Source organism: Muntiacus reevesi, chromosome 15, assembly GCF_963930625.1.
Source record: "Muntiacus reevesi chromosome 15, mMunRee1.1, whole genome shotgun sequence".
NCBI classification, from domain to species: Eukaryota; Metazoa; Chordata; class Mammalia; order Artiodactyla; family Cervidae; genus Muntiacus; species Muntiacus reevesi.
The window spans coordinates 5,192,400-5,208,133 of NC_089263.1; the positions used below are offsets into that span (position 1 = coordinate 5,192,400).

The window sequence follows — 15,734 nt, forward strand, 5'->3', positions numbered from 1 at the left end:
ATTGTCCACCTTGACTTTCATAGAGGGAAAGGCATGGTGCCAGCTCCACACACAGTAATGACTTCTCTGCTATTATGAGGGCTGGGTGTCCTGCTCCCTCCAGAATGGCATGTCTTAGAGTCAGGGAAGGCTGACTGTGAAGGATGCCCGCAGTCCTGGAACAGGCCTGTGGCCCTAAGACAACTGCTGAGAGGCTAAGAGAACGTGACTCACTTCCTGCTGCTAGACTGAAACGACAGGAAGGAGGAGGAGAGTGCTTGTCGCAGTTTAGCCCCAGATCGCATCTCGAGAGCAGGCATGGTAGAGAGGCTAACTGGAGGAACAGCCTGGATGAGTAAAGCCACTGCCCAGAGCTGAAATGTTGACCTGTGGGCATCTATTGAACAATCTATACCAAGGGCTATCATCTGGGAAAACCACTTCTTAGAGGAGTTAGTTGATTTTTGCTTTTTAAAGCATGAACGTTTTTCCTTACAGAAAGCTGTTAACTTTAAAATCATGTTGAAGTCTGAATCTGGATATAGTCTTTCCTTCATTTACTTCTGTTTCTGAGTTCATATACACAATTTTTTGTTTGTTTTATTTTGTTTTGGCTGCACTGTGCGGCTTGAGGGATCTTAGTTCCCTGACCAGGGATTAAATGTGTATCCTTGGCAATGAAATGTCAGAGTTCTAACCACTGTACTGCCAGAGAAGTCCCCTTGGACACAATCATGACTCAGGTGAATTTGGGACATAACTCTTAAACCCCTTAAATGAAATGATAGGAAGCCTTAACATGAAGTTCAGGCTGAGCCATGGATTAAAAGACATAAAGGTTTAAAGGGGATGAAGCTTAGAAGGGGAGTTTTTAACATTTTTTTCCTTTAGATGTAGCTCACATACCATACAATTCACTCATTTAAAGTGTGAAATTTAATGTTTTTTAGTATATTCACAGAGTTATGCAATCAACACCACATCCAACTTATGAACAGTTTCATCACCCCAAAGAAACTCTATACCCATTAGCAGTCACTCCCCATTTCCCCCCACACCTGTTTGTACACCCTAAGAAACTACTAACCTGGCTGTTTCCATACATTTGCCTGTTCTGAACATTTCACATGAATAGAATCACACAATATATGCCTTTTGTGCCTAGTTCCTTTTATTGAGCATGTTTTCAAGAGCATCCATGTTGTAGCATTATTGTTGCTGTTCATTCTCTAAGTCATGTCGGATTCTTTACAATCCCATGGACTGCAGCACACCAGGCTTCCCTGTCCTTCACTATCTCCTGGAGTTTGCTCAAACTTACGTCCATTGAGTTATGATGCCATCCAACTATCTTTTTGTCTGTCGCTCCCTTCTCCTCTTGCCCTCAGTCTTTCCCAGCATCAGGGTCTTTTCTAGTGAGTCAACTCTTTGCATCAGGTGGCCAAAGTATTGGAGCTTCAGCTTTAGCATTAGTCCTTCCAGTGAATATTCAGGACTGCTTTCCTTGAGGATTGACTGGTTTGATCTCCTTGCTGTCCAAGGGACCATCAAGCGTCTTCTGCAGCATCACAGTTCAAAAGCATCAGTTCTTTGGTGCTCAGCCTTCTTTATTGTCCAATTTTCACATCCATGTATGACTATTGGAAAAACCATAGCTTTGACTAGATGGACCTTTGTTGGCAAAGTAATATCTCTGATTTTTAATACACTGTGTAGGTTTGCCATAGCTTTTCTTCCAAGAAGCAAGTGTCTTTTAATTTCATGGCTGCAGTCACCATCTGCAGTGATTTTGGAACCCAGGAAAATAAAATCTGTCACTGTTTCCACTTTTTCCCCATCTCTTTGCCATGAAGTGATGGAACTGGATGTCATGATCTTAGTTTTTTTCATGTTGCATTTCAAACCAGCTTTTTCACTCTCTTCTTTCACCCTCATAAAGAGTCTTTTTAGTTCCTCTTTACTTTCTGCCATATTCTAAATACAAGTCCCTCATCAGATCTATGATTTTCATATATTTCCTCCCACTCTGCGGATTTTCTTTTAACTTTTTTGATGGTATCCATTGAGAACCAAAAGGTTTGTTTGAAAACCAAAGTTTCAATGAGGCCAAATTTATCTGTTTTTTATTTTTGTGCTTTGGGTGTCATAAGCAAGAAAGCTTTGCTTAACCCAAGGTCATGAAGATTTACTCCTACACAACCTTATAAGAGTGTTATTATTTTAGCCCTTATATTTAGGTCTGTGCTTCCATTTTGAGTTAATTTTTGTGTATTGTGTGAAGAAAAGATTCTTAACTCTTTTGAAGCAGCAATAATTGATATTTGGTGGCAGTACATGAAGAAATAGTAAATAATGTAATTTTTTCTCAGTTTGAGCTACATTTTCCAGGGGATCACTTGCAACTCTGAGTTCTTTCTCTCTTTCTTTATATGTTTTTTGGTTGTTGGGTATTAAAGTTACTAGGCTTTCAACAAATCTCATTTTGTTTCTCGCATATTATTTAGCATGGCAACTCCTATATAACCATTGAAAGCTATTTTTTGGTTATGTTTCACACTAGACAAAATAATCTGTACTGCCTGGAGATGCATTTTAGGAGTTAGCAAACTATTCTGTATAAAGATTATTATAATAATACCAAAACAAACTCACTGCCACTGCTATTTGTTTCCTGAGTCATAGTTTATTAAATTTGGAGCCAATAATGTAATGAACTTGCTGAGGCAAACTTTTAGGAAGAAATAGGTTTGCCTTTGCAGGAGTAGCTCATTCTGATGCTATGAAGGACACAGGCCTTGAACGAGGTTTGTCTTTGATGAGAGAGACTCCTGTTGCCTGGTTTCATTTCTAAGATCTGTAGGAAGTTTGAACTTTAGTTGTAGTCTGACTCAAAGACTTGTGCTTGCTTTTGTTGTGAGCTGTATCTGACTGTGCACTTCATCATAGATTTCCTCTCTTGATTCCATATTTGGTCAGGTATGTCAGATGGCCCAGGCAACCAGTGCATTCAGTTCCCTAAATCCTCAGTTTGCTTGTGGAAGTGTGTTAATTCTTTCCTCCTAACAACTCTTTCATCAGTTCACACTGTCTCTTCCTGAGCCCAATCCATGTCAGTCCTCACTCAGTTGTTGCTTGTGGAAGTGTGTTAATTCTTTCCTCCTAACAACTCTTTCATCAGTTCACACTGTCTCTTCCTGAGCCCAATCCATGTCAGTCCTCACTCAGTTGTAAGCTCCCTAAAGTCCAGGATCACCCCTTTCCTTTCTGTAGCCCTCTAAACTAATGGAAAGTGTTCAATAAATCTCCTTGATGATCTTTATTCCACCATATTTGCACAATTTTGTGACTGTATTAGTGGTGCTTATCCTCCTCCAGGGTAGAAGTTGTAGTAAAATGATTAATACTTGAAAAAGAAAGCAGTCCTTCTCTTTCTCCACACAAGCCTTGAAGGTGTAGGTGTGACTAGGTTCTTGCTACTTTGAATGTGCATGTCTCTGAACAGTGGATGAGAAATGAAATAAAATAGGGAGTATCTCACCAGGGTTAGTTGTTTGGTTTTGGTATGGATTTTTCTGAAGGATGTTGGAGTCCACGCTCTGGAATTCCTCTTCATCTGAAGTCAGAAATCTATAACGTCAGTACTCCTCTCTCAACCTCACCTCTGACAGAGTCTTCACGCTCTTTCGGGTGCTTAGTCTCCTTCCCACCAGACTTGTTCTTTGACCTCCAGCTGCTTGAATTTTCTGTTTTTCCCCTTGTTCTCACTTCTTTCTTGGCCTGTCTTTATGCTCTGCCCGCTTTGGATCTCATGTGTAATCTTGTGAACAGCATTGTTATCAGCATGTTCAGCTCCCTGATGCCGCTGCTCTTTGCAGCTTCCCATTTCTAACTGTATCTACTATCTCAAACTCAAAATTGCTCGAGTCTTCCAGTGTCCTGAAATGTGCATCATAACACTGCCAGAGAGCAGCCATGTGTGTGCCTGGCTGCGGGTGGGAGGAGGGGGTTCTGGGGGCTGAAAACCAGCTCTCATGTGCTGTGTCCAAGGGCTGAGTCTGCCCAGAGAGGACACTATCCTCTAGTCAGCACAAAGACACCACATGGGCTCACAGAGAACCTAGATGCCCAAGCAGCCTTCCTAAAATATCTGATTATTTTATTCCTCTGCATAATCCTCTTCATTGGTTCCATTAGCTAAAGCCCAAGCTTCTTAGCATGGATTGCAGACCCTCTGTGACCAAGTTTGAACTGTCTCACCAGGCTTTTGATGACAGTCACCGTATGGTTAATTACCCAAACTGGGGCACTCCTGAAAGGAAGGGGCACTGTTAGTAATTATGGCAGGACAACAAACTGAGGCTCTGGGCACCAGTGTGTGACCAGGCATCTCACACCTTGAATTCTTACATTGTGGCTGAACCACACTGCTGGTGGTGTTCCATGGGCACTGGGTTATATCAGTCAAGAGATTTTGATAGAGTTATTTTGACTACCCTGTAGTGAATCTGAGGACATTTTTACTTCTTTCTCTGATTAACTATTGATTGATGAGGTCAAAACATCCTCAAGATCAAAATGTCAAGATTAAAATTGTCATAGCACAAATGATGAGACCGGAGCATCTGTATGTTCTATGTTTCTAGTTACTTGATCAGTGTACTTTCTTTCCTTAGAACTTCTATTTTCTCTTTCCCATCTTCCTCCTTTTCTGTGGTTTATTTCCATTTATTGTCCAAGGCTTCCCTGGTGGCTCAGAGGGTAAAGTGTCTGCCTGCAATGCGGGAGACCCGGGTTTGATCCCTGGGTCGGGAAGATCCCCTGGAGAAGGAAATAGTAACCCACTCTAGTATTCTTGCCTAGAGAATCCCATGGACAGAGGATCTAGTAGACTACAGTCCACGGGTTTGCAAAGAGTCAGACACGACTGAGCAACTTCACTTCACTTCACTTCATTGTGCAAGACATCCCAAGGGTCATCTGTCCCAGTGGTCTTCCCCTGCCATGTCTTGGCTGGGCTTAGTGCTGATCGTCATGTTCCACAGCACTCGCTGTGTGTATATCTTAGTCACTCAGTCATGTCCGACTCTTTGTGACCCTGTGAACTGTAGCCCGCCAGGCTCCTCTGTCCATGGGGATTCTCCAGGCAAGAATACTGGAGTGCCTTGCCATTCCCTCCTCCAGGGGCTCTTCCCAACCCAGGGATTGAACCCAGGTCTCCTGCAATGCAGGCATATTCTTTACCTTCTGAGCCACCAGGGAAGCCCTCAGCACTCACTACAAACAAACATGTTTTATTGTACCTAAAAAAAAGTGTGTCAGTCATTCAGGCCTGCCTTGCCCACAGAATATAAGGTCCTTAGGGAAGAGCACTGGATTTTTAATCTTTGCATCCTCAGTGCCTAGCACAGGGCTTGACAAATAATGGGATCTCTAAATATTTGTTGACATGGAGTAATTTGAATTCTTCATTGTAGTACAAAGTTAAATATACTTGTCCTTTGTCTCCTAGAGAAATTCTTAGGATACCTACTTGGAGATTTTATGAAGTTGGCCTTTGGCATATTGAAGTTGTAGAGATTATTGTTAAATTAATTTTCATACGATAGAAATATATAAGAGGAAGATACATTCCCATAATATTAATGTATGTTGTGCCAAGAGTATGAACAGTGGTGTGTTAAACTTCAGGTTGACATGCCATGACCAAAACTGTTCTGACAGTTTCTGCAGCATGATACCTGTTTAATACAGTGAAGAGCCATGATGTCCATTAAATAATAGTACTTTGTTCTCACCCTCTGTTGAGAACTCTCTAGTTTAGGTATTTTGAGTAAAGGTGTCAGTGTTGTCTCAGTTTTAAGTATTTGTTTTATAAGTCTAATATATTCTTTTTTTGTCTTTTTAGAATGTTTCAGACATTTAAAGAATGGTTTTGGTTGGAAAGATTCTGGCTTCCTCCAACAATAAAATGGTCAGATCTTGAAGATCACGATGGACTCATCTTTGTGAAGCCCTCTCATTTATATGCGACTATTCCATATGCTTTTGTCTTGATAATTATCAGACATTTTTTTCAAAAGTAAGTAGTGTTCATGTGTCTTTCCTCTCCATTCCCCTTTGCCCCACCTCTAGAGTAAAGAATTTTGGTAAGATCCTTAAAGAATCTTAATCTGTTGCTCAGAGGTCACCACTAATGGGCGCTCATGAAATCAGATGCACACTAAATGTTGTCTAGAAACTGAACAAATGAGAATTAGAAATTCTGTCTCCACAAGTACATGAGTTTTACAGTGAAGGAAATTGAGGTTGAGAAAGGTTGAGGATCACAGAGTTTATTAGAGTCAATGATGGTAAAGAACTTGGCTCATGTACCGTGTGGTCTGACAATAGACATGCACGCCCGTGTCCTTTGTCGGCAGTATTAGGAGAGTATAACTAGTGGATGCATTATCATTTTAGAATGCTTGTAAAATAGCAGAAATGGCTCATTAAAGACTAAACAATATTATTCTATAGCATAGTTTAAAGGTTTATTGAAAATTTTAATAGCAAACCTTCATTCCAAAGGATAAGGAAATCAAAGAAAAGATATCAATCTGCTTTCTCAGAAAAAGTGAACTTTTCTTTTTCTTAAATTACTTTAAATAGATATTACTTCCAACTTTTTTATTAAAACTGTACTAGTGTCATGGTAACTGAAGATAAATGTTCATCTATAATTTTGGTAGTTGTCTCTATTTCAAAAAACTGCTATTAGCAACATTAATTTTTTTTGGAGCAAAAAGAATATTCAAATGTCAAGAGTGAAGACAAAATCCCCAATAGCTCAGTTGGTAAAGAATCTGCCTGCAATGCAGTAGACCCCGGTTCAATTCCTGGGTCAGGAAAATTCGCTGGAGAAGGAATAGGCTACCCACTCCAGTATTCTTGGGCGCTTCCCTTCTGGCTCAGCTGGTAAAAAAATCCATCTGCAATGCGGGAGACCTAGGTTCGATCTCTGGGTTGGGAAGATCCCCTGGAGAAGGGAAAGGCTACCCACTCCAGTATTCTGGCCTGGAGAATTTCATGGACTGCATAGTCCATGGGGTTGCAAAGAGTCAGATTCGACTGAGTGATTTGTTTCACTTCACTTCACTTTCACTTTCTTTCAGGACAAAATCTGATAAAGATCATTTTGTCCAAGACTAACTGTGGTGCAGATCGCACGTTTTTAACCATTTGCAGGGTTCTCATCTTGAGGGTTTGACCAACTCTGTTTCATGAATTGTCCAAGAAGTTTCTGTACAAATAACAACTTTACTTTGGCCAGCAATGTGCTATTGATAGGGGGAGGAAAAGAAAGCTGCTTGATATCACTGAACACTAGCTGAGAATGTTTAACAATGTTTTTCGTTTTTGACAGTTAATTCTGCTTTTACTCACATGTTTAGATTTGTCAAAGAATGCCTAAATTAGAATTGTGCTACTGCACTTGTAAATTAGCAAATTACTCTGCTGTCCTGAAATACTTGCTTTTCTTGAGTAGTATCTGATGATCTTTGAATTTGACATCCAGGTTGTACACTTGCAGATTTCCTACTTTGGAGTGGACAGCTCCATTTTCAACGTTTAATCAGACAGTGAACTAGAAAAGTGTTTTTGCTTGCCAGAGCAGCATAACTGTAGAAGACCAGCTTGCTGTGTCCTGGTCTTGTACTCTCCAACAATGATCAGAAAGGAATCAAATCTTCTTTTAATCCGTAGGGCCATTCTTACTTCTTCTCAAGGGGTTAAGTGTAGTCTTTCCTACCTTCTTATAACTTTAACTCCCAATAACCTCAGCCTTAGTTTTTTCCATCCCATGACACTAGAGAAAACTCTGTGTTGCTCCAGTGATCTCTTATCTCTTTTTTTCATATCTTTTAATATCTTTTTTTCATATCTTTTTATATCTCTTTTAATGCAAAAGAAGGAAGGAAAATTTAGCATGAGAGCAAGATCATGCTTTTTGAAGTAGAAATTAATATTTTTTCAAGGCTTCTATGTAGTTTGCATTAGATTAAACTGCTTAGATCATAAGATATTACTTACACCTTGCATTTGAATAGAAGCTTCTAGTTTAAGAGATATATAAAATCATAAGTGGTATGATCTCAGTCAGGAAAATGAGAGCTCAGTGAGTTGGCCAAGGTCACGTGGTTAGTAGGCAAAGAGTAGACTGGGACGAGTCCACATGCTGTGACGCCAGATTCAGGGCTGATGGGCTTTTATTTTCCCCTGAACCAGGACTTCTCGGGCTTTCACAGTGAAGTACTTCTGATGGCAAAAGATAGTAAATTAATATCCTTTGGAAATATAAAAGATATGGCTTAAGGGGATGATAGCAAATGTGAACTTTCCTATCAAAACCTCATGTAAACTTGACACCATGTTTCAACATATCCTGTGATACTACAAGAAAGCTTCTTTCTTTTGTCCTGCATTTATGTTTTTGCTATACCTCCTCATTCTAGGAAGTGACCCGGAGTTGTGATTTGTCTGGCTCATTTTTATCCTAGGCAGGAGCCATTCACAATGAGAAAGGGCCCTTCCCAGAAAGGAGTAGAGAAATAGAGAGATGAAGAACAAACAAGTCGATCATTTGAAAGTTACTGACATTTGTTTTGTATTTAGAATTTCGTTTCCTTACAAGTTTTAATTTGTGCCTTATGTTTTGATTTTTTGAGGGGAGGGGTCTAGAATAGCAGTTACTAACTAGTACATCCAGATTCTTCTATACATTCTTCTTTGTGTCTTAAGTATGATTTAGAGGGGATCTAAGCTACTCAAATTTAATCACTTGTGGAATAAGCACATTATCTCAGAGTAAATTATGGCCCTGGAAGTGTCCGAGGCAAGGGTAAGGGTGGTAAAATCAGAAGGTAAACTTTTTTTCTTGTACTTTTATAATTTTGTTTATTTATTTTGTCTGTGCTGGATCTTCATTGCTTTGAGGGCTTTTCTCTATTTGCGGCAAGCAGGGGCTACTCTCTAGTTGCAGTGCACAGGCTTCTCATTTAGCTGGCTTCTCTTAACCCTAAGGAACTCAGGCTTCAGTAGTTGCAGTACACATTGGGCTCAGTAGTTGTGACTTGTGGACTCTAGAGCACAGGTTCAATAGTCATGGTAAATGGCCTTAGTTGTTCCGTGACATATGGGATCTTCCAGGATCAGGGATTGAACCTGTGTTTCCTGCAGTAGTAGGCAGATTCTTTACCACTGAGCCACCAGGGAAGCCCTTTTCTTTTACTTTTAATGATACAATGAATAGGTTTCTGGCATCTGCCATTTCTGCTGAGCAACATGAGGACATTAAGGGTTCTTTAAAGAAGGGTAGGTATAGCAGTTTACAGGAATTGAAAAAGGATTGTTACTATCTTCAGTTAAAAGTCTCAAAATACATACATTGGACTTAAATGTTATATGAGACTTGCATTGCTTCAGATCTTTATTCTTTCATATAAAACCCTCTGATTAAATTCTGATCATAGAGCCTTTCAATTCTTAGGAACTGGGAGTCAATGTTAATGGCAGTAGGCTATTGTTTCTGTCTAGGAGAAGTATTTAAACTTCACATGCTTAATAAATGCCTAGACTTGCCTTCTTATTTATTCTATAAGAGAATATTGAGGAAAAAAAAAGTATGTGTGGGGTAGTGCTCTGGGCTTGCTCAGCTTTTGGCTCACAGGTAACTGTTGCAGTGCTAAGTGAAGAGGTGTCTAAAAGAGGCCATCTGAGGGCTCAGTTCTGCACTAGTAGCAGAACTCACTGCTACTGCACTAGTAGCAGAACTGCACTGTGACTCATGCCCTGGTCATTAACCTAACTTTGAGCCATTCTACATGGGAGTAGAAGTTTACCTTCTCTTTTCTTCCTCTTCCTTTTCCCTTCTATTTCATATCAATAAAATGAAAGTTCAGGCAAGTTCATGTCTAAGGTCCTTATAGAGCTAAGACGTGTCATTTCCTTCATTTTTTAAGTTCAGTTTATCAAATATTTATTGTGCTTCTTTATTCTCTCCTTTGTAAAAATAAGGTTTTTTTTTTTGTTTTTTTTTTTTTCAGAATCCAAATTATTCTGCTTATCTTTACTCTTGGTACTTGCTTCCAAGCCAATTCCTTTTACATCGATTTTTACAATAGTCTTCCAAAAGTTGTCCCCGATTCCATTTTGGCCTGCTGTTACCCACTAGTAATTAACCTATTATCTTTGTTTTAATTGTTAAATGTTTTCAATTTAAAAGAAAACTATAGATACAGAAAATCACATTTAATTTAGGAAATTATTATAAATTAGACACACTTATAATCCACAAAAAGACATAGAATTTTGCCAGCCACCCCAAGATAAAAATTAATTACCTCTAACTCAGTGAGATGATTATGTAACAGCAGAGCTCTATCATTCTTAAGGATGGAATAGTGATTTAGGGTTACTGATACAATGAATATTAAGAACCTATTCATATTTACGTATACTTACATAAGTATAAGTGTATATATAAGTAAAAGGTGAATTGATTGTCTAGATTCTTTTGAAAAGAAATATAATGCTAAAGTAGCAAACTGTGCTTACATATATACTTCCTTTGTTTTATGGAAAATGTTATTTCTGTTCTTGAAGCCTGGACATATTAACAAACAGGACTATTATTTCTCTTTCTTCTTTAAATTTATGCTTTGACTGTAGACATTTTCCTCATATCAGCAAATATGTTATAGATCTGTATTTTTATCTATTGTGTATGCTTATCTCCACATGACCCTCTAGAGGGAAATGTTATACTTTATTTGGCTTTGAAATGTATAGGCCATTTCCAGGAGCACTTAGGCCATCTGGAAGTTAGATTGGCTTATACACATTTTATCCTGGCTTCCTTGGTGGCTCAGATGATAAATGATCTGCCTTCAATGTGGGAGACCCAGGTTTGGTCCCTGGGTTGGGAAGATCCCCTAGAGAAGGGAATGGCAACCCACTCTAGTATGCTTGCCTGGAGAATCCCATGGACAAAGAAGCCTGGCTGACTACAGTTTATTGGGTCGAAAAGTGTTGGACACGACTGCGCAGCTAACACCAAGGCTACCTAATACATTTTATCAGAGTATTTTAGTAAAATTTATTTATTTTTTTAATTTTTGGCCATACCATGCAGCATGTGGGATCTTAGTTCCCTGATCGGGGACCAAACCTATGCTCCCTACATTGGGAACTCAGAGTCTTAACTGTTGGACTGCCAGGGAAATCCCTAGGAAAATTTTTATTCAATTCCATGGTTACAAACATGAATTTAAGAGCTAAATGATCATTCATAACTAAAATTTCCAGCATTTAATTACATACAGAAACTTCTGAGTACTAGAATAGCCTGACCTAGCAGGCAGTGGAGCCTTTGTTAGAACTAAGGGAAAAATAGGGACATGTGATTTTTAATCAGCTTTATTGAGGTATGATTTACATATAAGAAAGTTCATCCAAAATTTGATGCATTTTGACAAATGTATACAGTCGTTTAACTATCACCACAATTATGATGTAGAAGATTTCAATTGGCTGAAAACATCCCCATACCCTGTGTAGTTAATTCTCTTCCTACCTACTGCCTCCTTGCAATCACTAAAATGCTTTGTCAGTATAATTTTCCTTTTTCAAGGATTTCCTATAGATGGAATCATATAGATTATAGTCTTTTGTGTCTGATTTCTTTCATTTAGCATAATGCTTTTGAGGTTTTTTTTTTCATGTCATTATATGTATCAGTGATTCTTTGTCATTGCTGAGTAGTCTTTCAACATGTTGCTATACTGAAATTTATTATCCTTTAACTAGTATGGAAATTTGGATTGTTTATAGCTTTGGCCTCTTATGAATAAAGCTTCTGTGAACATTTGAATAGAAGAATTTGTGTAGGTCTATGCTTTTATTTCTCCTGGTAAACAGCTAAAGTATTCTTCAAAAGGCATTGTTAATGCAAATATATATCTATACAATAGATTATTTGGCAATAAAAATGAATGAACTTCAAATGCATCCAGATACATTGATGGATCTCCAAAACATTACTCAATGGAAGAAGCCAGGCACAAGCAACCACATATTATATGATTCTATTACATTAAATATCCAGAAAAGGCAGTTATGAAGACAGAAAGTAGAGTAGTGATTACCTGTGACAGGATTAACAGGGAGCAGGGATTAAAGTAAATATATATGAGGTATTATATTGGAATTATGAAAATGTCCTAAAGCTGATTCATGGTAATAGTTGTACCACTTGGTAAATTTACAAAAAAAAATCACGGAATATTATACTTGATATGATGAATTATAGGATATGTAAAAATGCATTAATAGTTATTTTTAAAAGATGTCAATAAAATGGAGCAGTAAATCAAATTAGGAGAAAATCTATACAAGACATTTTTTATATATTTGATGAGGGATTTAAAGTCAGAATGTGTAAAGAACTCATAACTCAATAACAAACAAAAAGACTTGATTTTTTTTAAATGGGCAAAAGTCGGAACAGCAGTCTCACCAAAGGAGATACTAATAAAAAGTAAACACATAAAAGATGTTCAATATCATTAGTCATTACCAAAATGCAAATTAAAACCACTATGCACTGGAAGTTAACAAAAATGTCAGAGTAAGGACCTCTGAAAATTTTCTCCTTCATAAAATCAGGAAACTAGCAAAAATTGTCAAATTAACTTTTCAGAATTCAGAATTAACCAGAGGCTTGCAGCAATCCAGAGAGTGTTATTTACTCATAAACTGTCTTTATTTCCCTTTTCCCTTGGGAAGAGATGGGGTACTTGTCTGAAACAATTAGAGACAATTGATTAATTTTGGAACTGCCTACTGCTGCTGCTAAGTCACATCAGTTGTGTCCAACTCTGTGCGACCCCATAGATGGCAGCCCACCAGGCTCCCATCCCTGGGATTCTCCAGGCAAGAATACTGGAGTGGGTTGCCATTTCCTTCTCCAGTGCATGAAAGTGAAAAGTGAAAGTGAAGTGGAAAAGAAAAGATATACCCATTTGAATGCAGAGTTCCAAAGAATAGCAAGGAGAGATAGGAAAGCCTTCCTCAGAGATCAATGCAAACAAATAGATTAAAACAATAGAATGGGAAAGACTACAGATCTCTTCAAGAAAATTAGAGGTACCAAGGGAATATCTCCTGCAAAGATGGGCACAATAAAGGGCAGAAATTATATGGACCCAACAGAAGCAGAAGATATTAAGAAGAGGTGGCAAGAATACACAGAACTATACAAAAAAGATCTTCATGACCCAGATAACCATGATGGTGTGATCACTTACCTAGAGCCAGATATTCTGGGATGTGAAGTCAAGTGGGCCTTAGGAAGCATCACTATGAACAAAGCTAGTAGAGGTGATAGAATTCCAGTTGAGCTGTTTCAAATCCTAAAAGATGATGCTGTGAAAGTGCTACACTCAATATGCCAGCAAATTTGGAAAACTCAGCAGTGGCTATAGGACTGGAAAAGGTCAGTTTTCATTCCAATCCTAAAGAAAGGCAATACCAAAGAATGTTCAAACTACCCCACAATTGTACTCGTCTCATATGCTAGAAAGTAATGCTCAAAATTCCCCAAGCCAGCTTTCAACAGTACGTGAACCATGAACTTCCAGATGTTCAAGTTGCATTTAGAAAAGTCAGAGGAACTAGAGATCAAATTGCCAATATCCATTGAATCATCAAAAACCAAGAGAGTGCCAGAAAAACATCTACTTCTGCTTTATTGACTATGCCAAAGCGTTTGACTGTGTGGATCACAACAAACTGTGGAAAATTCTTCAAGAGATGGGAATATCAGAACACCTTACCTGCCTCCTGAGAAATCTGTATGTAGGTCAACAAGCAACAGTTAGAACCAGACATGGAACAACAGACTGGTTCCAAATTGGGAAAGGAGTACAACAAAGCTGTATATTGTCACCCTGCTTATTTAACTTCTATGCAGAGTACATCATGTGAAATGTTGGGCTGGATGAAGTCCAGGCTGTAATTGAGATTGCCAGGAGAAATATCAATAACCTCAGATATGCAGATGACACCACCCTTATGACAGAAAGCGAAGAAGAACTGGAGAGCCTCTTGAAACTAAAAGAAGAGAATGAGAAAGTTGGCTTAAAGCTCAACATTCAGAAAACTAAGATCATGGCATTTTGTCCCATCACTTCATGGTGAATACATGGGGAAACAGTGGAAACAATGACAGACTTTATTTTCTTGGGGTCCAAGCTATGACCAACCTAGAGAGCAGAGACGTTACTTTGCCGAGAAAGATCTATATAGTCAAAGCTATGGTTTTTCCACTAGTCATGTATGGATGTGAGAGTTGGATTATAAAGAAAGCAGATCACCACAGAATTGATGCTTTTGAACTGTGGTGCTGGAGAAGACTCTTGAGGTCCCTTGGACTGAAAGGAGATCCAACCAGTCTATCCTAAAGGAAATCAGTCCCAAATATTCATTGGAAGGACTGATGCTGAAACTGAAACTCCAATACTTTGGCCACCTGATGGGAAGCTGACTCATTGGAAAAGACCCTGATGCTGGGAAAGATTGAAGGCAGGAGAAGAAGGGGACAACAGAGGATGAGATGGTTGAATGACATCACTGACTTTATGGACATGAGTTTGAGGAAGCTCCAGGACTTGGTGATGGCCAGGGAAGCCTGGTGTGTTGCAGTCCATGGGGTGGCAAAGAGTTGGACACAACTGAGTGATTGAACTGAACTGAACTGAGGGTAGTGGATAACTAGTGGGTCAAACAATAAACAAAAAGCTTTCCTTTTTAAAAGATAAGCTGGGAAATATGTCCATAGGGGATTTTGAAAAGCTCTGACATACACTTAGAAGTTAGAAGGCCACTTGAATTTGTAGAGCTTTGGGCATGCTCACATGATAAAAGGGCCACCCACATGATAAAGAAAAGTATGATCAAGAGGTGAGTCCAAAGCTCTCACCTCTGGATGACCTTAAGGCTTTGAGCAAACAGGAAGTGAAGGCTAAGGCAAAGTTGTCCACTGCCTGGTTGAGTGTTGAAGGTATCCCCTGAAGTGTACATTATCCCCTTAGCAAACACTGGAAGATTTATTGGTTCCAGGCATTTAAGGACATCTCTGTCTAATCTCTAGTAGACCACTAAGCTAGCCTAATAAAGACTTCAGTGCCCACACATAAAGAATATAAACTTTACAGATCGGTTTAAAAAAGTAAACAACAAATGGACAACAAAAAACAGCAAGAACAACAACAAACTCTGAAGAGAGAGATATTCTGATTTCCTGAGTTCCACATTATATTAGTAAGCATGTTTACTTTTAAGCAAAAATTATGACATGCAAAAAAATAAGAAAGTATAGCTTATACACAGGAAGAAAAAAAAAACAGCAGTCAATAGAGTGTGTCCCTTACAAAGCCTGGATGTTAAACTTATTAGACAAGACTTTAAGTCAACTATTTAAAAAATGTTCAAAGAACTGGAGAAAACCATGCTTAAAAACTAAGGAAAGATAATTGGGGAGAAAATGATGAAAGTGTCAAAATACAACTGACTGAAGAGACTAGAAACTTACAAGTTCAAACTGGTATAAAAATTAATACATACATGCTTACATATATAAATAAAAGATGGAAAAGGAAAAAAAGTCTCACTAAATTAAGAATATCAGTAAAGAGATAAAATTATAGATTATAAAAAGA

At 38.5% G+C, this 15,734-nt stretch overlaps 1 protein-coding gene across 1 annotated transcript in view; it reads left to right on the forward strand.

The window, feature by feature from the left end:
• Window positions 1-5,885: 5,885 nt before the first annotated feature.
• CERS3 (ceramide synthase 3) overlaps window positions 5,886-15,734 on the forward strand; it is a 138,467-nt gene continuing 128,618 nt past the window's right edge. The window contains exon 1 of the mRNA XM_065906885.1: window positions 5,886-6,058. Within this exon, the coding sequence (XP_065762957.1) occupies window positions 5,886-6,058 (173 nt within the window). The remainder of the gene's footprint in view (window positions 6,059-15,734) is intronic.